Source organism: Antechinus flavipes, chromosome 3 (genome assembly GCF_016432865.1).
Source record: "Antechinus flavipes isolate AdamAnt ecotype Samford, QLD, Australia chromosome 3, AdamAnt_v2, whole genome shotgun sequence".
Lineage (NCBI taxonomy): Eukaryota > Metazoa > Chordata > Mammalia > Dasyuromorphia > Dasyuridae > Antechinus > Antechinus flavipes.
In genome coordinates this window covers 177,258,349-177,277,959 of record NC_067400.1, presented here as the reverse complement: position 1 = coordinate 177,277,959, position 19,611 = coordinate 177,258,349, and the positions used below count along the sequence as shown (strand labels likewise).

Below are 19,611 nucleotides of genomic sequence, written 5' to 3'. Positions count from 1 at the left end.
TCCCATTTCCCCCAAGGTTTTTCCTGCTTGATTTTGTCTTTTTGAGCTCTCTGTACATGTTAATTACCTTCTTCACAAACTTAAAAAAGTCTCCTATTTTTAGCTTCAGCTATGGGCCATTTCTATATTCAGTTTCAGGTCTTTTATTATACGACTTTTAGGATGATGGTTTGCATATCCATATAAATCTTTCTTCATAGTTAAAGCTCCAATATCTCCTAAAAAATTCTTTGAATGAAACCAACTAAGCTATTTTCTGTTTTTTAATTCAAATTTATTTTCAAATTCAATCTTTCCCCCTACTCCATTTTTCTCACCGAGAAAGCAAGAAAAAATAAAATGCCTTTGACAAACATGTATAGTCAAGTAAAGCAAATTTCTACAATTGCCATTTCCAAAACTGTCAAAATCTGATCTCAGTCCAATACTTCTCTACCTTCCCTATTCTCTTTCTACTCCTTGAAAGTACAACTGCCAAGGATTTTTCCAAGAATTTATCTTTAATTTTTTTTTGCATGTCACCATTATATCTAATTAGAACATATGGAGGGGTTAGTTGATTAAAAAATAACAAAACCTCTTTGGGAGGCAACTCTTGTGTTGTTCTTGGTCAAAATATCTGTGGCGCCACAAATTGAAGAAGACATCTGTACTCCTAGACAAATGAAAACATGTTTTATTTACAAGAAAAAAATCTGTACACTGTGCATACTTAAAAATATACAAAACCAAAATAGAAAATATCAAAGAGTTAAAATGTATACAAACACTGTTAAAATGTGACTCCTGGAAAACCTCAAGCTTTAATTAGTTTGAAGAGTACACATTTCATTTAAAAAATCATCATACAAAAAAACCCTCAAAGCTGTTAAAAAAGTACACTGGCTTCTATTTGAAGAAGTTAATAACTATGTGCCATTTAGAACAAAACAAGACATGAGATGTGGTAATGGGCATAAGGTTTTTACACAACTAACTCATCAGGAACCTTTTTTGTTTGAACTGATATCAGTAAAGATAACTATTTTTTCCATGTAACCAATATACATTAACCTCCCATAAGCCTACAAAAAGCCATGAGTTACAAATAAACTTCTCTTCAAGGATTAAAATAGGCTACCCTGATGTCTGACAAGGCATTTAAACACAAATTATACTGGTTAGCATTTAAACACCAGTAATACACTTTAAAGCTACTATTAAAATGTTTCTATCAAGAATGCTCTACCATCATCAAAATTCATAGCACTTCTCCCTCTCACCTTTAAAAAACAACAGCAACAACAAAGGAATGACAATTATTTGATTATTTTGATTTGATTTGAAATCAGTATAAATGGAATTCTCAAAAGGATTTCAGAAGTAGAATTATGGAAGAGAAAAGGAGAAAACATAAAATGCATGTGTGTAGATATGTGCATATACAGTTATGCAGTTATACCCACATTCACATTTTTATAAAATGACAGAAATATCCAAGGTGATATTTCGATCCCACCAACCAAAGCCTAGAGAAAAATGTGTCAAATTTTTTTTATTAAGAAGTTTGACACAATCTCCAAAATAAATGAGACTTTATCTTCTTGAATTTACAGAAAAATACCTTCATTTACCTATAGGCTAATACCCAAGTGGTGATATTAGAAAACCTGCATGACTTTACAATGGAAACATGTAGAAAATATGTACTAATTCTAGTACATGATTTATTCAATATAGCTGCCTCAAGTCATCATGCAATCACAGGAAATTATCCACAAATATTAGAAAATAAGAATTTCATTTAATCAAGCTCTCTGAACTATTAGATCAAAAGTGGGAGACAACTTATCAAAGTAGCTGGTCTTAAAGTGAAGAAAATCTGTGTTTATATTCTACCTCAGACTTTAAGTATCTGGGAGACTATATTCTCTAACTGTCCTAAGCAACTCAAATCACAGGTTCAGATCAGCATATAAGAATCTCATAGTTTCCATACCGAAATCAAAATGGAAACATCAGGAATTTTGTAGTATATGAAATTCATATGGATTTTTAAAAACTAATATGAGTTTTTGAAGGAACTACATTATATATCACATACATCAAATGAGATCCAAATTGAGCTCATCAGCTTTTACTTAATGTTATTCGTGGGGGAAAATAATGTTTAAAATTTTGTATTATTCAAGAGCTTGTTTTAATGGTTTAAGACTACTATTATAACCTCTTCAATAAGAATGAACTTGCTTGAGTTAGGCCTTTAATAGACTATTTCTGCATTTCAGATTAAACATTTGTTTTTGCTGTCCAGTCACACATAATATTGAACCAAAAGAGGAAGTGGAGGAAGGAAATCTGGTGTAGTAAAATACTTTCCCACTGTGTTGGTCTTCTTTTTTCCCTTTTCTTAACTTGAATGGATTAAACAAAAGCTGCATGCTAGTGGGAAAATTGGATTTTGTTGAAATACTGATGACATTTCAAAAAACACTGAAGGCTTGTTAGCTTAATTCCATGAGAGCTTTGGGTTTTTTTTTTTCTAGAAGGGGCTGTAATCCAGAAATATTAGATGATTTGGCTGCAATTAATGGGACAATTTATATTTACAGTTTTTTGGGTGGTAAGAGCAATAAGAACAATGTCATTCTTCTTGATAAAAGAGGAGAGTGTCATTTATTGAAGGTCTTACCTTCTGATGCTTCTTTCCTTAATCTTAGCACTTTCTTCTTATTAAATTCTATTCTATATTTTTGTATTCTTATAGAATACTTTCTTCCTTCTAGATATAATTTCCATGAAAGGAGAGATTAAATGGTAAGCAAATATTAAACATAATGAGTATTTTTCAAGTATTAGATAGTTAAGAGTATCAGGACAGTAGTTGTTCAGCTGTGTCTGAATCTTCATGACCCCATTTGGAGTTTTCGTGGCAAAGACACTGCAGCAGTTCGTTATTTCCTTCTCCAGCTCATTACACAAGAAAAGGCTGAAACAAGCAGGATCAAATGATTGGACCAAGGTCACACAGCTAACAAATGTCTGAGCCTAGATTTGAACTCAAAAAGATGAGTCTTCCTGACTTTTGCTTGGCACTCTTATCCATTATGCCACTTAGCTGCCCATTGGAACAGGACTTCTTTGTTTTGACAAACTGATAAAATTAATAACTTAACAAACACTGCTCAACTGAATAACATCTTGAAGTTCTAATTAGCCTTTTATGTAATTATTCTTTTTTTAAGCAAGGACACTTAACCTGGAGGGTCTGTAAACTAATTGATTGGGGAAAAAAATAAATCTTTATTTTCATTGACCTCTGGTTTTCTTTTTACTGCTATGCAATTTATTTTATTCCATGTATTTAAAAACATTACTCTAGGAAGGGAATTTTAGGTTTTTCATCATACTGCCAAAGGGATCTATGACATGATAAAAGGTTAAGAACCTCTGAACTACAAAGATAATCTAGATATATTAAAGCATATTATACACAGTCACATTTTGACTTGCCTGCTTTTCACTCACTTCTGATATTAACATAACTTCTACTTGATATGGCTTAGGACATTGTTTTCATTCAGGTTTTATGATAAGATTAATATTGTAATAAAGATGTATATATTCATTTATTTTACCCTATACTGATGGAAAAGGCATCTATTGGAAAAAAAGACAATGTTGTTTCTATTAAACAAACCAGAGACATACTGTTAACAATTTTATAATTTCTCCTCTTGTTCTGGTTAATGTGACTAGTGTATACTGTTTAGTGGAAACAAAATGCAAAATATTAAAATTTTATGGGATCTGGGTCAGCTTCCTTTCTTGAACTGGAAAGGAACAGGAGAGCCAGTGCCAGAGAAAAATTAAATGAGTGTGATACACTTTTGTCCTCTCTTAAATAGAAAGAAGCATTATATAACTTTTCCTTGAAACTACTATGGATTTCTGCAACACACTGCAAATACCAATCTGGGTAATACCAGAATTACCCATTAAGTTTAATAGAGAAATACTTAGCTATATATTAGAGAGCTGAATGATTCAGTAATTCAAATAAGCATATTCAGCCAAGTTAGTACTGAATTATACAGCACATTTTGGGAATTGTCAACAAAATTTGGTTCCCAACTGTTTTTAAAACTAAGTGTCCTGAAAATCTAATATTTGACATTGAATGTTTTATTATGTTGTCTAGTATTTTTTTCTTCCTTTTTTCAATGATTTTGAAAGTAATTTTTAAAAGATTAATTAATAAAACAAAATGTTAAGATTAAGTGACATGAATTCTCTTTGGGGTTTATAAATATGAATTTTAGTCTAAATGGTCAAATTCTTCTCATCAATGAAGAGTTTGTCCTAGGTAATTATGATGTCCAAGAGAAGCAAGTGAATACATATCTATTAAGCACCTCTTATGTGCTAGGCACTGTGCTAAGGCAATGCAGCATAGTTATTAGAGGTTAGTAAAAACTTGGATTCAAGTCCTGTCTCTGACATATAATAGTTGTGTGACATGGTAAAGCCCATAGGTGACCCTCCAAATCTTTTAAGTTACAGGACTGTTGATCTGCATTATTGAAGGGAGATTTCCATACTAGGAGCTTCCCAGACTAACAAAATAATGGCTTTAGCAAAAACAAAACAAAACAAAAACCCCTGTGTCCAAAAGAATCCAGGAGCAACATACTGCAAGAAGGAAAAACTGAAGAGATTAATTTAATAAATAGGAACTAAAAATGCCAAATACCTCAAAAGAACAAAACAAAACAAACCACCATGATTGTATATCTGTGCAAAATAAACCCATTGTCCTTAAGCTCAAATCAAATTTTAAAAATTCCTCCTCAATCTCAGTGGCCTTAAGCCAAAACTCTCATTAAACCAAAATTTATTGGTTTAAATTCTATTGAAAGTAATTAATGAATAACAGGGATAGTCTGCTACTCAATCAGCTTTCTGCTGAATAGCTTAAATAAGTAGAGAAGTGTTATTATTAGTTAATAATCATTGTTGCTGAATTTAGTCATATAATACTACTGACAAATCAATCCATTAAAGGACTGAACATTTTCTACTAACTCACCTGAAATTTAGACACTTGGTCAGGAGAATGTTTTTAATTAAACTAGTACTATCACTGGTAAAGTGAAATCTGAGTGATGACTTTAGGAGAGTATCAAACAGATAAAGCTAACTAAGAAATGCCACCCAAATGACTTTATATTTGCCTTCTAATGCTGAAATGGTTATTTCATAGGTGGAAAATATCATCTTTTTATGCTATGATATAAGATTGAGTCATGCACTTTTTTTGCAGAACTTTCAAAATTAAGTCATTCAAGCCTATTCTGAGGTAGTTACTTGCTTCACTACTACTCCCAGTTTAAGGATGAATAATGTGAGACTGTCTTAGGTCAACCAACTATTAAATATTGGATTTATAAACAACTCTCTCCTCACTCCAAGACCAGAACTCCTATAACTATACAATACTGTCCTTTAATGGTGATTGTATTTGAAAACAGAGGTAATCTCCAAAGCAAAAACTTATTAATATATTGAATGGAAATTTCCTTCTTCATATTTAACAGTTTGCCTAATTGTGGAAGAACAATGTGTTCATATTATTTCAAATTTGACTCTATGGTTTTATAATGCTGTTAAAATAAAATGTGTTTACGGAAACTGAGTTTGGCTTTTCTAACATTTACCTGCAAGGAAAATCAGTTGAAAGTCAATGCATACCATAGTAGGCTGACTAGGAGCATAAGATGACCTCCAAAAATCTGATGAGAACATTAAGTATTGAAGTGGGAATTTATATGTAAATGGTAAAGTTGCTCTACATTCCATTTATTCTATACTATCAATAGGTCAGACCCAGATGATATCAGTCCAAGTGAAGAAATAAAATAAATATTGCCTTCTTTACTCACTTGCCTGAATATAATTGTCCTCATGGAAAACTAATTACAAATGAGTTATAAAGCAAAATCTTAGAGTTATAGCAATTAAGACATATGTGTGAGTGAAATAATTTCTTTGTGTAAATCAATGACTGTTTTTTTTACATTTTATTTTTTGATATTTCCTTATTCCTTTAAGAAAATATTGCAATAAAACAAATTCCCTGCAGTAAAGTAGATACTAACCCTTCCTTGTACAAAAGCTGCTTTGGAGACCTGCCTTTTTTCAGATTCCTAGAAGTTTATTTCACTTGGTTTTAGAAATTCAATTATGTAGGCCATCGAGCAAAAATTTTGGGTAATAAAAGGGACTACAGATTAGCAGAGGCATGTGAAGTTCTGACAACCCATGCCTACTTCTGCCAGGTTAAAAAAAAAGTCCCATTTAAATGAGAATTCAGTAATTGATTAAAAAAAAAGCCAGGATTTTTTTTTTTTTTGGAGGAGTGAAAGGGGAGAAGGGAAAGTGTATATGGAATAGTTGTGTTGTGTTTTTTTGAGGTTTATGTGCATAAGATTTTCTGATTATTTATGGGTGGTGATGATAAACTTCTATTTTTTAAGATTGACATTAATGTATATATAAAAAAGAGATTAAGCTGGTTTGTCTTTGAGAAATTGACATTCTCGAATTGATCCCAAACTGCTTGCCACTTGCAAAAGCTTATTTCTTAAACACCAATATCAATATTCTCTTAATAATAATCACCAAGGAATACATGACATGTCATAGAAAATGAAAAGTACCAATAAAGCAAAAGACAACTGAAAAATATGTCATGCAAAAGCAGGTTACAGAATGTTCCTAATGATGATTTGTATTAAATAAATGGCATATAAGATTACCCTGGGGAAAACGGTGAGTCACCTGGAGAACAAAAATGAGAGACAATAGATGGATACATTAGGAGTTAGCTGTTGTTCATAAGATATTAAAAACAAAAGAAAAAATACAATAAAGGTCTCTAGAGAGTTGGGTATAGCCTCTATGGATTTTTTTTTTAAGAATGGATAAGAATAACACAGGATAAGAAGGTATGAAAAGGCTACCATCTATATGGCTGAAGGAAATAACCTCACTGATGATATCAAAAACTGTGTATAACCATTTCCCAATATCAGTTATATTTTTAAAAACATGATTGAAATAAATCTGAAAATTAGCATGTGTGGTTTAGGAAAGCATAAACATTTTCTGATGTGTCACATTCACAGAAATACATTGATTTTTCTTTCTAGCTCTACCATTTTGTATCTTTCTTGAGCTAAGCTTTACTGTTAATATATTCCTTTAACTATTTGCAAAGCAGTAATAAATATTCAATGGCTTAGGAAGGGAAGATTTCTCATGCCTACTTCTAAATTACAGTTTAAAGACTCAAGACTATGTTGGTCTAAAATGTATCTTCAAGTATTTTTTGTTGTGTAGAGTACAACAGTAGTACCTTATTGCACATTATTTCTGGCAAATCTTTTTTTTTTCATTTTTTCTTTCCTTCTCTCCTTCCCTTCCCTCCTTCCTTCCTTCCTTCCTTCCTTCCTTCCTTCCTTCCTTCCTTCCTTCCTTCCTTCCTTCCTTCTTTCCTTCCTTCTTTCCTTCCTTCCTTCCTTCCATCCTTTTTCTTTCTTTCTTTCTTTCTTTCTTTCTTTCTTTCTTTCTTTCTTTCTTTCTTTCTTTCTTTCTTTCTTCCTTCCTTCCTTCCTTCTTCTTCCTTCCTTCCTTCCTTCCTTCCTTTCTTTCTTTCTTTCTTTCTTTCTTTCTTTCTTTCTTTCTTTCTTTCTTTCTTTCTTTCTCTTCTTTCCTCTTTCTTTCCTTCTTTCTTTCTTCCTTTTTTCTTTCTTTCTTTCTTTCTTTCTTTCTTTCTTTCTTTCTTTCTTTCTTTCTTTCTTTCTTTCTTTCTTTTTCTCTCTCTCTTTCTCTCTCTCTTTCTCTCTTTCTTTCTCTCTTTCTTTCTTTCTCTCTTTCTTTCTTTCTTTCTTTCTTTCTTTCTTTCTTTCTTTCTTTCTTTCTTTCTTTCTTTCTTTCTTTCTTCTTTCCTTTCTTCCTTCCTTCTTTTTTTCCTTCCTTCCTTCCTTTTTTCCCCCTTCTTTCTTTTTTTTTAAGGATTCGGAAATTGATCAGATTCAGGACAGCTGATAGCCCGAAATCCTGGCAGGATTGCTTTCCCCTTTCGGTACAGGTCATCCCGGATGCCTTTGTTTATCCTCTGCACCAGTAGCTTCTCATACAGCAGGGGATGATAGGCCCCCAGAGTGCAGGCTGCATCATAGTATAGTTCATGATAGTGGCAGAGGTCAGTTTGTCGTACAGATGGAATGTATTCATACACGTGCACTTCTCTGCACAGCGACATCATGATAAGTATTCCTGAAAGGGAAAGAAAAAAAAAATCAGATCCATCTTGACTGAAGAGGACTTGAATGGGTAAAGATTTTATGACTAGCAAGAAACTTATTCCAGCAGATAAGAAGGTGAGAGCTGGAAGTAACCTAAGAGACCCTTTGCTTTGTCTCTTCATTTACAGATAAGGAAACTGAAACCAAAAAAGATGAATTTCTTCATAGAATCAGAGATTTAGAATTAGCTCAGAAATCATCTGCTCCAATCACCCCATTTAAAGATGAGGAAACCAAAGCCACAGAGTAGAATCATAAATAGAGGTCATAATATATAATAATAAATAAGATCATAAAGAACTGGAAGGCATCTCATACTTCATCTAGTTCAAACCCCTCATTGTATGAGTTACATTTAAGATTAGAGAAATTAAGATTACACAGGTAGCAAGTGATAGAGGCAGATTTTAAATCCAGGTTGTCTGAGACCAGGGTCTTTGGTCTTTCCACTAGATAACCCTCACTACTTCCTGTTACCTCAACACTATCACAATTGATTACTTCTAGTATGGGATTTAAACAAAACCGCTGTGTGATTACAGTATTAAATACTAGGAGGAAAGGTTCAATGCTAATGAATGGGAATCTTAGACCCAAGACAAATAGTGTTATGGATAAGATTGAGACATTGCTATTGATTCTAGCTCCACAGGATAGCTCACATTTATCTTCTTCTCACTCACATGACCACCACTTGAGCTCAGACTCTTAACACCTCTTGTCAAGACTTTTGAAATAATTTTCTCACTGATCACCCTAGATTCATTTTCTTGCCTCTAATCCATCTTCTACATAATTGGCAAATTAATATTCCTAAATAACAAGTCTAATCATGTCACTCCCTTGCTCAAAAAAGTCTAGTAAATCCTGTTTGTTTCCAAGACAAGACATGAATTCCCATTCTTTAACAAAGAGTTTGACAGTCTAATTCCAATCTACTTTTCTGTGTTGCCTCACTTGTTCCCCATCCATGAAATTCCATTTCCTATCCCCAAGCTCTATGCCTTCAATGTGCCTCTCCTCATCTCTGTCCCTCAATCTCAGTTCAAGTGACTCTTTCTTTAGGAAGTCTATTCTGATTCCTTAGCACCTTCCCAGCCCAGTAGCTACTGTCCATCCTGATGGAAATTTCTTTGCTTTAGTTTTGTGCATAAATATACTCTTTTCCACAATAGAACACAAGCTCTTTGAAGCAGCTATTGTTTTGTTTTTGCTTTTATCCACAGAACCTCTCACAGAGCGTGGCACACAAGAATGTTTACTGAATTATGTCTCTATCTCACTGTTTTTTTCTTCTTCTCCTTTCAGTTTTACAAGTGTTTCCTCATCCTCTTCCATTGCCAGCCTGTTTCATCTGCCCCTGATCCTTCACTGTGCCCTTCCAAGGTGACAGTGATTCAGCTTGGTCAAAGGAAAAATAGGGAAGTGTCATGTACCATTCAAGAGCTTCCTGAAGTCAATGAAAAACAGCTGTGCCTCCTGAGTCCAGAGCGCAGTGTGGGCCCAGCCTCAGAACATCCACCAGAGAAGATGGAGACTCCTTTGTCTAAATAAGCTGTTGCCCACTTTCATTCTGTCCCACTCAAATAGGCTCAACTAATATTGATAGTATTGATAACCTGCATGCTGTTTCCTTGACTTGAATAGCTTGTATGTTTTGGATTTTTAATTTTTTTTCTTAAAAAATCACTGAAAAAATAGATATTTTGTCCATTGGTGATGAGTGTATTCCATGTGGAAGAGGTGAAACATGGTCTCTAAATTATTGTTTATTGTTATTGCTTGTCCTTTGTTCCTGAAGAATGCCAATGGCATCATGTGGGTGATGCATGTACTGGATTTGAGTGAGATAGATAGAGATAGATAGTTCCTAGAAGCAACTAGACTGCATCTTACAACCTTAGAGAGCTGCTGTGGGATAATGAGAAGTTAAAAGGCTTATCCAGGGTCATGTGGCCCATGTGTCAAAAGAAGGATTTAAACTCAGGTCTTTCTTATTCTAAGGCCACTTTCTATTCATTATTTCACTTGGCAGCTCACTTAATATAAGCATGAGAGTCAGTTCAAGGAATTTGGAATTTGGAACACATTTCTATGTATGATTCAAGGCAGTGATTCTCTTAAGAGACTTACCTGAAGATTGCTAGATATTATACATAGGAGAAAAGGAAGCTTGAAAACCTCACTTAGAATGAATTTTGGACTAGTTACAGACACACACAGTGGTCATTAAACACAAAAGTGATTGTGTAGACTTAGTCTGGGCAGCTAAGTGCTTGGGTGGATAAAGTGTTAGGCCTTAAGTCAGGAAGACTCACCTTTAAATAGAATAAAATTAAAGTTAAGTTTCTAAAGCAGCCAATCTGAATGAATCTATACTAAATATTCTATTGAAAGAAAGAAATGTTGAATTCTGGTTGTGTCACTGACTGACTAGCTGGGTAATGTTAGGCAAGTCCTTTAACTTTCTTGGATGTCACATATTCCTTATCTATATATACAGATGAGAAACTGAGACTAGGTTTTTTGAGATCTCTTCCAGTTCTATAACTAAAATCTTGAATTAATTTTGGGATATAGGGACAGAAATTTGAAGACATTCCCATCTTACTAGGAGAAAATAAATTTGGTTTGGATAGGTCCTGTCATATTGAAAGAAGGTAAGTAGGAATATTTCCTATTGGCTGAATTTATATTTATGGAAAAAGATTACAAAAACTTAGCAATCACTTGAAAATCCAGAGATGAAAATGAAAGTGATATGCTTCAGTGATATCTAAAAACTCAACTTTACTACTGAGATTTGACATATGGAGTGTAGTGGACAATGGAAGAGAAATTTGAAAATATATAGCTTTAAATTAATATCAGAGGTGGCCTTCCTGGAATAATACTGGTTTAAAAAAAATCATACTTTAAAGGAAAAAATAACAAAAGCAAGTTGATGAAAAAACACACAATCTTGTCTTTATCATTACCCTCTCAGTATTATGGAAATTAAGAACCTCAAAAGAACTTCAAAATTTATTCACCTGTAAATATTATGAAATACAGATATCATGGGGGTTAGGGTTATGATATCCCCATCTGAAAAATGTGTATAAAATTTTTTGGCCTCTCCCTTCATACAGATAAGAAGTCTAACTTTTTAGTTACCATATTTATCATAACTTATTGTAAAATTTGGGTTTAGTATTTGGTCATAGGCTACATTTAGGTCAATGTTAAGTAAAAATACTATATGAAAAAGGAATTTTAGAAGAAATATGACGATTAAAAGCACTGAAGGAGAAGAAGTATATTTATATTCCTAGTGGAAGGAGGAAGAAATGGTGGAAGAATAGTCACCAGCAGGTTGGTAGTAATTTCTTATGCCAACTCATGATATATTAAAACTTTTATGGGGAAAAGTTGCCATGAAAGGGATAATTATCTCATCCCTCATAAGATGGTGTAGGAATTAGCAATGATGAAGTAATTTATAATCATTAAAAGACAAAATGGAAAGAATATGGCTATTTTAAAATAATTTCCCTCATATCTGTTCAGCAGAAGACTCTTGATATGGACAACAGTTCACCCTTTATTCATGCTAAAAGAAAAATCTGAATATGAAAATAGTTTTCCTCTATCTTTGCCAGTAGTTCCTACATGATTCAGAATATGGATGCCATTTTGTACTGTGCTATTCAATTAAGGAGAAAAATAGTCTTAAAGGAACTTCTATAAAAATGTTTTGTTTACTAAGTAATCAAGTTTTGTTTCCTAAAGTTTTTAACACTGATAAAAGCCTAAACATTTTAAACACTGAATAAGGCTTTTGGTAGATATAACAATTAAGAAGTTTTGTGGTATGGTTTCAAATCAATCAAATGGATAGAGTCATGCTTTGGGGATTTGGCAAGCTGTTGAAAACCTTTAAACAGAATTAAATTAATGTTAAGTTTCTAATGCAGCCAATTTGTATGAATGAATCCATACTAACGATTCTATTGAAAGAAAGAAATGTGTTAATTTCTTCTGGGCAATTTTAATGACTCAAGAGGATTTCATTTGCCAAAATGCATCTTGTGAATAGTGCATTATGCTTGTTCTTAGCAGACTAATTTTTTTTAAAGCATCCAGATTATTTATAATAAAATGTTTCAGAATGAGTATAAAAGATGCTTTTATAAAAGAAGATAAGACATTTGAAAGTTTATTTATAAGACTGAGATATCTTTGCTCATTTCTGACATTATAAATATTTCCTTTTTGTCTTATTAATTTTTTCTTTATTGCTTAAAATGTACAAATTAACACACACACAATTTCTATGGGCTAAACTGGTTAGATTTTCTGCTATATGTGTACACATGTTCATATATACATAACACGATTACAAATACATATATGTGGTTATATGGAAATATAGACACAATTATATCCATACAGATATATGTGTATATACACAATAAATAAATGTACCATGAATTTATATATAGTATAAGAAAGTCACACACTAAAATATAATACATTTCTAAAACAACACATCTACTTGTAAAAAAGTGAAGTGGAAAATTGAGAGATTATCTGAATAATTCTGGCTGATACAAATATTTTCAAATCAGCTGCTAGGACATTTACAGCAAACTGTTTGACCTGAATTGTCTAAATATCACTAAATCTAATTCAGATTAATAGGTGGGTAATAATAACTGAATTATAGAATTACTTTAAGGAAGCCAAAAAGAGCCCCTTTGGGATCTATTTAAAATGTTCAGCTAGAACTGGTGCTAATTAGATATCAATTCAATATATGTAAATGAGTGCTTCTAAAAATGGGTGAAAATAATATATTCTTGAAGGGTCTAAAGAATTTCTTTTCAATCTTGCTTATAAATTTAAATTGTTTGGAGAAGCCTCCTTCAAAGCCCAAGGAAATGGGGCAAGAGTAACCTTTTAATCCATGTTAAAATGATTAAGAATTTTGAATAGTGTGGTTTGAATTGGAGGCTTTACTATAAAAAGAATAATTCTTCATATCACTGGAACTGTAAAGAATCATGTTATTTCCATAGTCTGTAATAACTTAACCAGTTAACCAGTAGATTTAACTATGAATTTAAAGGTTTGTTCCAGTTGTAAAAGTCTGTAATAACTTAACCAGTTAACCAGCAGATTTAACTATGAGTTTAAAGGTTTGTTCCAGTTGTAAAAGTCTATAATAACTTAACCAGTTAACCAGTAGATTTAACTATGAGTTTAAAGGTTTGTTCCAGTTGTAAAAGTTATCTCATTTTCTATAAGCACATTATTTAAAGTATTTTATGAAGCTATTATGGAAAAATATTAAATATATGTGATATCATATGCTATGATTGGTATATTTTGATCAAACACATTATAGGTGTAAATTAAAACATAATAGAAATATCAAGAAATGGTCTCAAATCAAGTTTACTACCATTTGCCAGATACATTGAGAATTGTAGGGGATACAAAAAAAAGTGAAAAAAAAATTTAGTCCCTGCTACCAAGGAGCTCACAATCTAATTAAATCTTAAGAAGGAAACAAATTCATATCCCATGTAGGTCAAGTTGGAAATTTACAGAGACTATGTAAAAGAACACCAGAAAATATTTCTGTGAATAAATGGAATTGATACGGCATGAGGAAGAATAGGGTGGTAGAAAGATTTCTGGCATTAGTGACAGAAGATTTGGGTTTAATTCATAATTCGGAACCCAACTATATCAATTGCATGATCTTGGGCAAATAACTGAACATCTCTATATCTAAGGTTCTTCATTTATGATATTATTGAGTTGAATGAAATGTCCATTAAGGTATCTTCTATTTATTTTTGATGTGTTTGAAGCCCAAAGAAAATTTAAACCTAATAAATGAAATGTATTGAACGAGCTCTAGATTTAGTTGTGAAGCCCTGGGTTTGTGTCCTGGTTCCACCATTTATCACCTGTATCACCTTGGACAAGTAACTAACCTCTATGGATTTTGGTTTCCTCATCTATAAAAAGAGAAGGTTAGACTAAGTAAACTTTATGATTGTTTTCAGCTACAAATCTTATGATCCTATCATATCTTGGAAGAACTATTTCCTCTTATCTGTTTTATGCAGCATTGCAGAACTTAGATGGAGAGAAAGTGGGTGATAGCTTAGAATTTCTTCAAGGGAAAAAATAATAAGAAATATTGTATTTATACATACAAGTATGTATAATAAAAAGATGATTCATTATTCAACTTTAACTTGGTTCATCAAAAACTTAATTTAGTAGAATATTTTTTTTAAAACTCTACCAACATTTGTCATACATTAAGATAGCAAAGAGTTTTGAAAGGAAATTTCAGGTAATTTAATATTGTATTCTTTAATTATAATTCATATATATGCAGGATCCATCACTTCTCTGGAAATACAAAATGCTTTTAACCAAGTCATCGTTAACTATGCTGTATTTTGTAAAACCACAAATATAAATGTTAAGTGGCTTATAATGTGTTTTAATGTTTGGAGTTTCAAGTGAAATATGGAAATATTAAAATTCATAATGTGGAATAAAGTAGAAAGATGAAATCTTATGGCTTACATTTTCAAGTATGTTTTCTTCTGACTGTATTAAATAGCACTAATGTTCAATATTCAACAATCACAGGCAAGGCAAAATGAATATTTACCATTCTTATTCACAAGAGTCTCACATTCTCATGATTGAACTATCTACTGACCTACCTATCCATACACAAACATACACAAATATAATTAATGAATAATAAAAATAATGTAATTTGAGGATAGATTGAGCACTAATAATTGGGAAAATGTGAGGTTTCATAATAGAACTATTATATGAAACCCTTAAAAATTCCACCTACCTAAGAACAAGATTTAATCTCAACGAACTTTTCATAGACACCTCCCTGCCTTTGCAATGCCTATCCCCCATGCCTAGAATTTTCTCCCATCTCATTTATATCTCATAGAATCCTTATTTTTCTTCAAAACTTACTTTAAATTATCTCTTCTATAGGAGGCCTTTCCCTTAGTTGCTATGCTTTCACCACTAAAGATAGCTTCAATCTATTTGGTTTATATTTTGCATGTATATACATATTGTCTCCCCCATTAAAACATAAGCTCCTTGAGAGCTTTTTTATATTTCCAGCACTCACCATAATGCTTGGTGCATGATAAGTGCTTAACAAATAATTGATTTATTGACTTACAGGAAAGACCCAAGATAGGATATAACAATTAATTCTATATATATATATATATATATATATGATGCTTAGGATGAACTTAGCACATGAATATATAAATTGGTGGGGTTGGTTTGATTCACATCACTTGCTAAAGGAGTGTGGTTGGTGACAAACTCAGTCAGTTATATTTTTTGGCCACAGGTCATTTTAGTCTTCCTCTTAAGAAAGGTCTGAGTATCAAAATCAAATCAGAAAAAGGGCTTTAAAATATAGTCTCTCCACAACCAAAGACAATATAAATTACTTTATGCCATCACAAAATCAAAGGATGATAAATTCAAGTAAAGATAACAAAAGAACTCACCACAAATAAAACCAATCATTCCAAAACGTGGACTAAGAGGTACACAAAGCAAAAAAACAACTCTTATGTAATAAACTGAAATAAGAAGTCATTTTAATTTTTTGCTGAGGCAATTGGGGTTAAGTAACTTGCCCAGGGTCACACAGCTAGGAAGTGTTAAGTGTCTGAGGCCAGATTTGAACTCAGATTCACCTGACTCCAGGGCTGGTGCTCTATCCACTGCACTAAGAAGACATTTTAAATTATTTTATTGCTTTTAGATGGCCCCATGAAAATAATGCAAACTATTTCTTTCCTGGTCTCATTCCAATGTGACAAAATAGTCAAGTGAAAACGCTACTAAAATACCAAAAACATTTTCTCACCCTTTCAAAGAAAAGTACTTTTTGTTCATGAAGCATTATGCTTGGCATTATACAAAAGGAATTAAAATCTCACTGTTTTTCCTTGGTTATCATGTAAAATGAATCAATTCCAATGTAAATGGTTCTGAATTCCAAATTCATGAGTGCTATTATACACGTAGGGCATTGGCTTGCTCATATATGTACCCTGCTCTGCTAGAGTTCCCACAAGATAAGGTATGATCTTTCACATAAAGGTAAATAGTGAGGTCTGTGGATAACATTTGGAAGAGACAAAATGAAAGAGAGAGAGGGGAATGAATTGGAGATTCTTAAGGGGACAGTTGGGGACAACTGAGAGGTGATTCAATTGAGAAGGTACTGCAAGAATTTGGGAGACAAGGTATATAAAAAGAGACTCGAGAATGCTAACTGTATCTTTTCTCTCTTTGACATTTTGTAGAGAACTGCCCCTTTCCCAAGGATGCTAGGAAGACATTTTCTCTTCCAGAAGCCATCTCCCTTCTCCAACTCATGATTTCATGGCTTAAAGTCCCAGAAGAACTCTGATTATTATTATTATTATTATTATTACATTATAATAATCATATAATATATTAAGTTTTGTGGACTTACATTAATCTATTCATAACTTATAGCATTGCTTTGATGGGAAATTGTTTTCCAAATTCCAAACTGCTATATGAAACAATTTTTGGGAGAGAATTTATTTTGTAAGTCAAAAACTGCCTATATAATAGAGACATAGATGAATGAACAAAAACCTAATTTGAGCCAAAGATATATGGAAGGCTGAAGTGTTCTTCTCCTTGTACTGTATTAGAAAAGATAAATATTCTCAAATTTCATAAGTTATCTCATACAGGCATGCACATACAATTAGGAAGAAGTTTGCTCACATGGACTTTCTATAAGCCCAAACTTTGTAATTAATTATGAGAAGCAAAGCCTGAATAAAATTACCATGATCCCCATTTCTAAGGATAAAAATCTTCCTCAGCCACTAGCTAAAGCAAAAACTTTATAGGTTAAAGCCTCTGAAGCACACTAATCTGTCTAAAGGACCTTTTGGTTGATTCTTTTGTTTGGTAACTGACTTTGGCACTAAGAGTGTCTGAAAATGATGAGGTTGAACGACAAAAAGTCAATATCTTTTTCAGCATGACCCCAGAACATGGAAGGGGCATTGTAGGATTCCTTTTTATAAGACAAGAAAGACACATATTGATTTATTTTCATTTTTGATGTCAAATAAACTGAACTGTAGATAAAGATAGATTATTTTCTAGAGAAGGACATCAGATAAATTGAACAATGAGTTCCATCTATTTTTAAGCATATTTTTTGAGGAAGAGCTAAGGGGAAAATAGAGACTGAAATAACAGTTGAAAAGAATATTCAGAAGGAATGAACTATAACTTTACCAAATAATTGCTGAGAAAAAAGAAAGCTGATCCAGCATTGCTATGGAAAGATTTGACCACCCTTTCTATTTAAGAAGGGTCAGGGAAAGGGGAAGAGAAATTTTCAGTTCAAAAAATTGACCCTTATTTTAAGAGTGCACAGGGAAAGAAAAAGAATGAATGGGGTCATTGAAGGGTAGAACGTCTTGGCTGTATGATTTCTTACACACTTGTTGATTATAATGTACTATTATTTAACAAAAAAAGGTTAAAGGAATCACTTTAGAGTTTCATTGTTTCCATTCCTGAAGAAAATGGTCTCACAAAATAAAAGGAAAATGCACATCCCTCCCTTCCTTATAGGAATGGATGCTTTTCAAAAGAAAAGAACATCGTAAAAATTATGATATGAATAAATGCCCTAAATCACAAATCACAAGAAAATTCTAAATTAAAATAGCTCTGTGCTTCTACTTCATGCCACTTAGTTTGGAAATTTGAGGAGCTGGGGGAAACTCTGGGCTGAGAGAAAACAGGTACATGAATGCCCTGTGGAAATTGGACTTGACCAAAAATTTCTGGGAAGTAATTTGTAATTATAGCCCCAAATTACTAACCTATCATCCTGTTTGACTCAGGAATATTATTACTCTAGACATGTGTCCTAATGAAATCAACAAAAGAAGGAAAGAAACTGTTGTATAGAAATATTCATAACATTTTATTATAACAAAGAGTTAGAAAGTAACAAAAAAGAAACAGCTAAACAATTATAATTAGAAAGTAACAAAAAAAGAAACAGTTAAACAAATTACAATCTCTGAATGTAATGGAATATTATTTTGCTTCATAAGAAATAATGAAAGGGATGGTTTTGGAAAAACTTGTAAAGCCCTGCATAAAATAATGCAGAGGGAAGTGTGCAGAACCAAGAGAACAATTTAAATAATAATTACAACATTGCAATACTTAAGAATTCTGATCAATGCAATAACCAAACATAACTCTAGAGGACCAATGGTGAAGCAGACTTTTCCCCTCTTGGGAAGGAGAATGGATTAGAAGTACAGAATGAAACATATACTGTAGAATGTGGACAATGTATGGATTTGTTTTGCTTTGCTACGTTCACTTTTAAAAAAGGAGGTTTTTAAAAATAAGAAAAGGATGAATTGGATAGAATAGCAATACCCAAATGAAAGAAAAGATGAAAAAAAGGTCAATGAATCATCTAAAGGATGAAACAAAAGAGGAAATAATGAAGTTCAGAGGAATACATGGAAAAATAGAACCGAGTTAAGATTTAATGTGTTAAATGTATTTAACAATAAAACAAGCTATACTTAGTGAAGATTTGTTGTTTTCCCTTAAAATTTTCTATGTTCCTCTTTGTATATGGAAACATATGTGTTTGTTGGTACTTGTCAAATTAAGATAACAGAACATTTAAAAAGTTATTATAAAAATAAAACTCAAAAAGGAATTAGGGGACATAACAAAATTGAGCAATAATTTTAAAACAATATCAAGGGAATATGGTAAGGGGATATGAAAAGATATGAAAAGGAGATATTGTTATATGTTGACTTGATCCTCTACTTAATAATCATTTCTAAAGTTAAGTGGATTTTAAATACCCTTTCAAAGTATGTCAAGAAATAAATTTGCTACCTACATGACCTTAGGCAAACAACTTGTTGGGTCTGTTCTCTCATGTAAAATTAGCAGGTTGCATTAAATTACCTCTAGGATCCCCCTCAACTCTAAACATAAGATTCTATGAACTTTCTATCACAGTCTAAGGGGAATAGTTTGATTTTTTCCCTCTTTTTTCTGTATACTATGTATCTATATAATACTAATTAATTTAAGAGAACATAAGGACAAAAGATGAATTGACAAGCTAAAACAGCAGCAAAGT

At 32.3% G+C, this 19,611-nt stretch overlaps 1 protein-coding gene and 1 long non-coding RNA gene across 4 annotated transcripts in view; both read right to left on the bottom strand.

The window, feature by feature from the left end:
• Window positions 1–653: 653 nt before the first annotated feature.
• On the bottom strand, window positions 654–7,651 carry LOC127553525 (uncharacterized). Its single transcript, XR_007951762.1, has 2 exons — window positions 2,859–7,651; window positions 654–2,671 (listed from the first exon to the last, which is right to left on the bottom strand). It is a non-coding gene; the product is annotated as an uncharacterized LOC127553525 (long non-coding RNA).
• Window positions 7,652–7,997: 346 nt separating this feature from the next.
• The window catches only part of ST6GAL2 (ST6 beta-galactoside alpha-2,6-sialyltransferase 2), a 97,618-nt gene continuing 86,004 nt past the window's right edge, over window positions 7,998–19,611 (bottom strand). For all 3 annotated transcript variants that reach the window (XM_051984299.1, XM_051984298.1, XM_051984300.1), the window contains exon 6: window positions 7,998–8,319. In XM_051984299.1, the coding sequence (XP_051840259.1) occupies window positions 8,051–8,319 (269 nt within the window). In that variant the 3' untranslated portion in view covers window positions 7,998–8,050. The remainder of the gene's footprint in view (window positions 8,320–19,611) is intronic.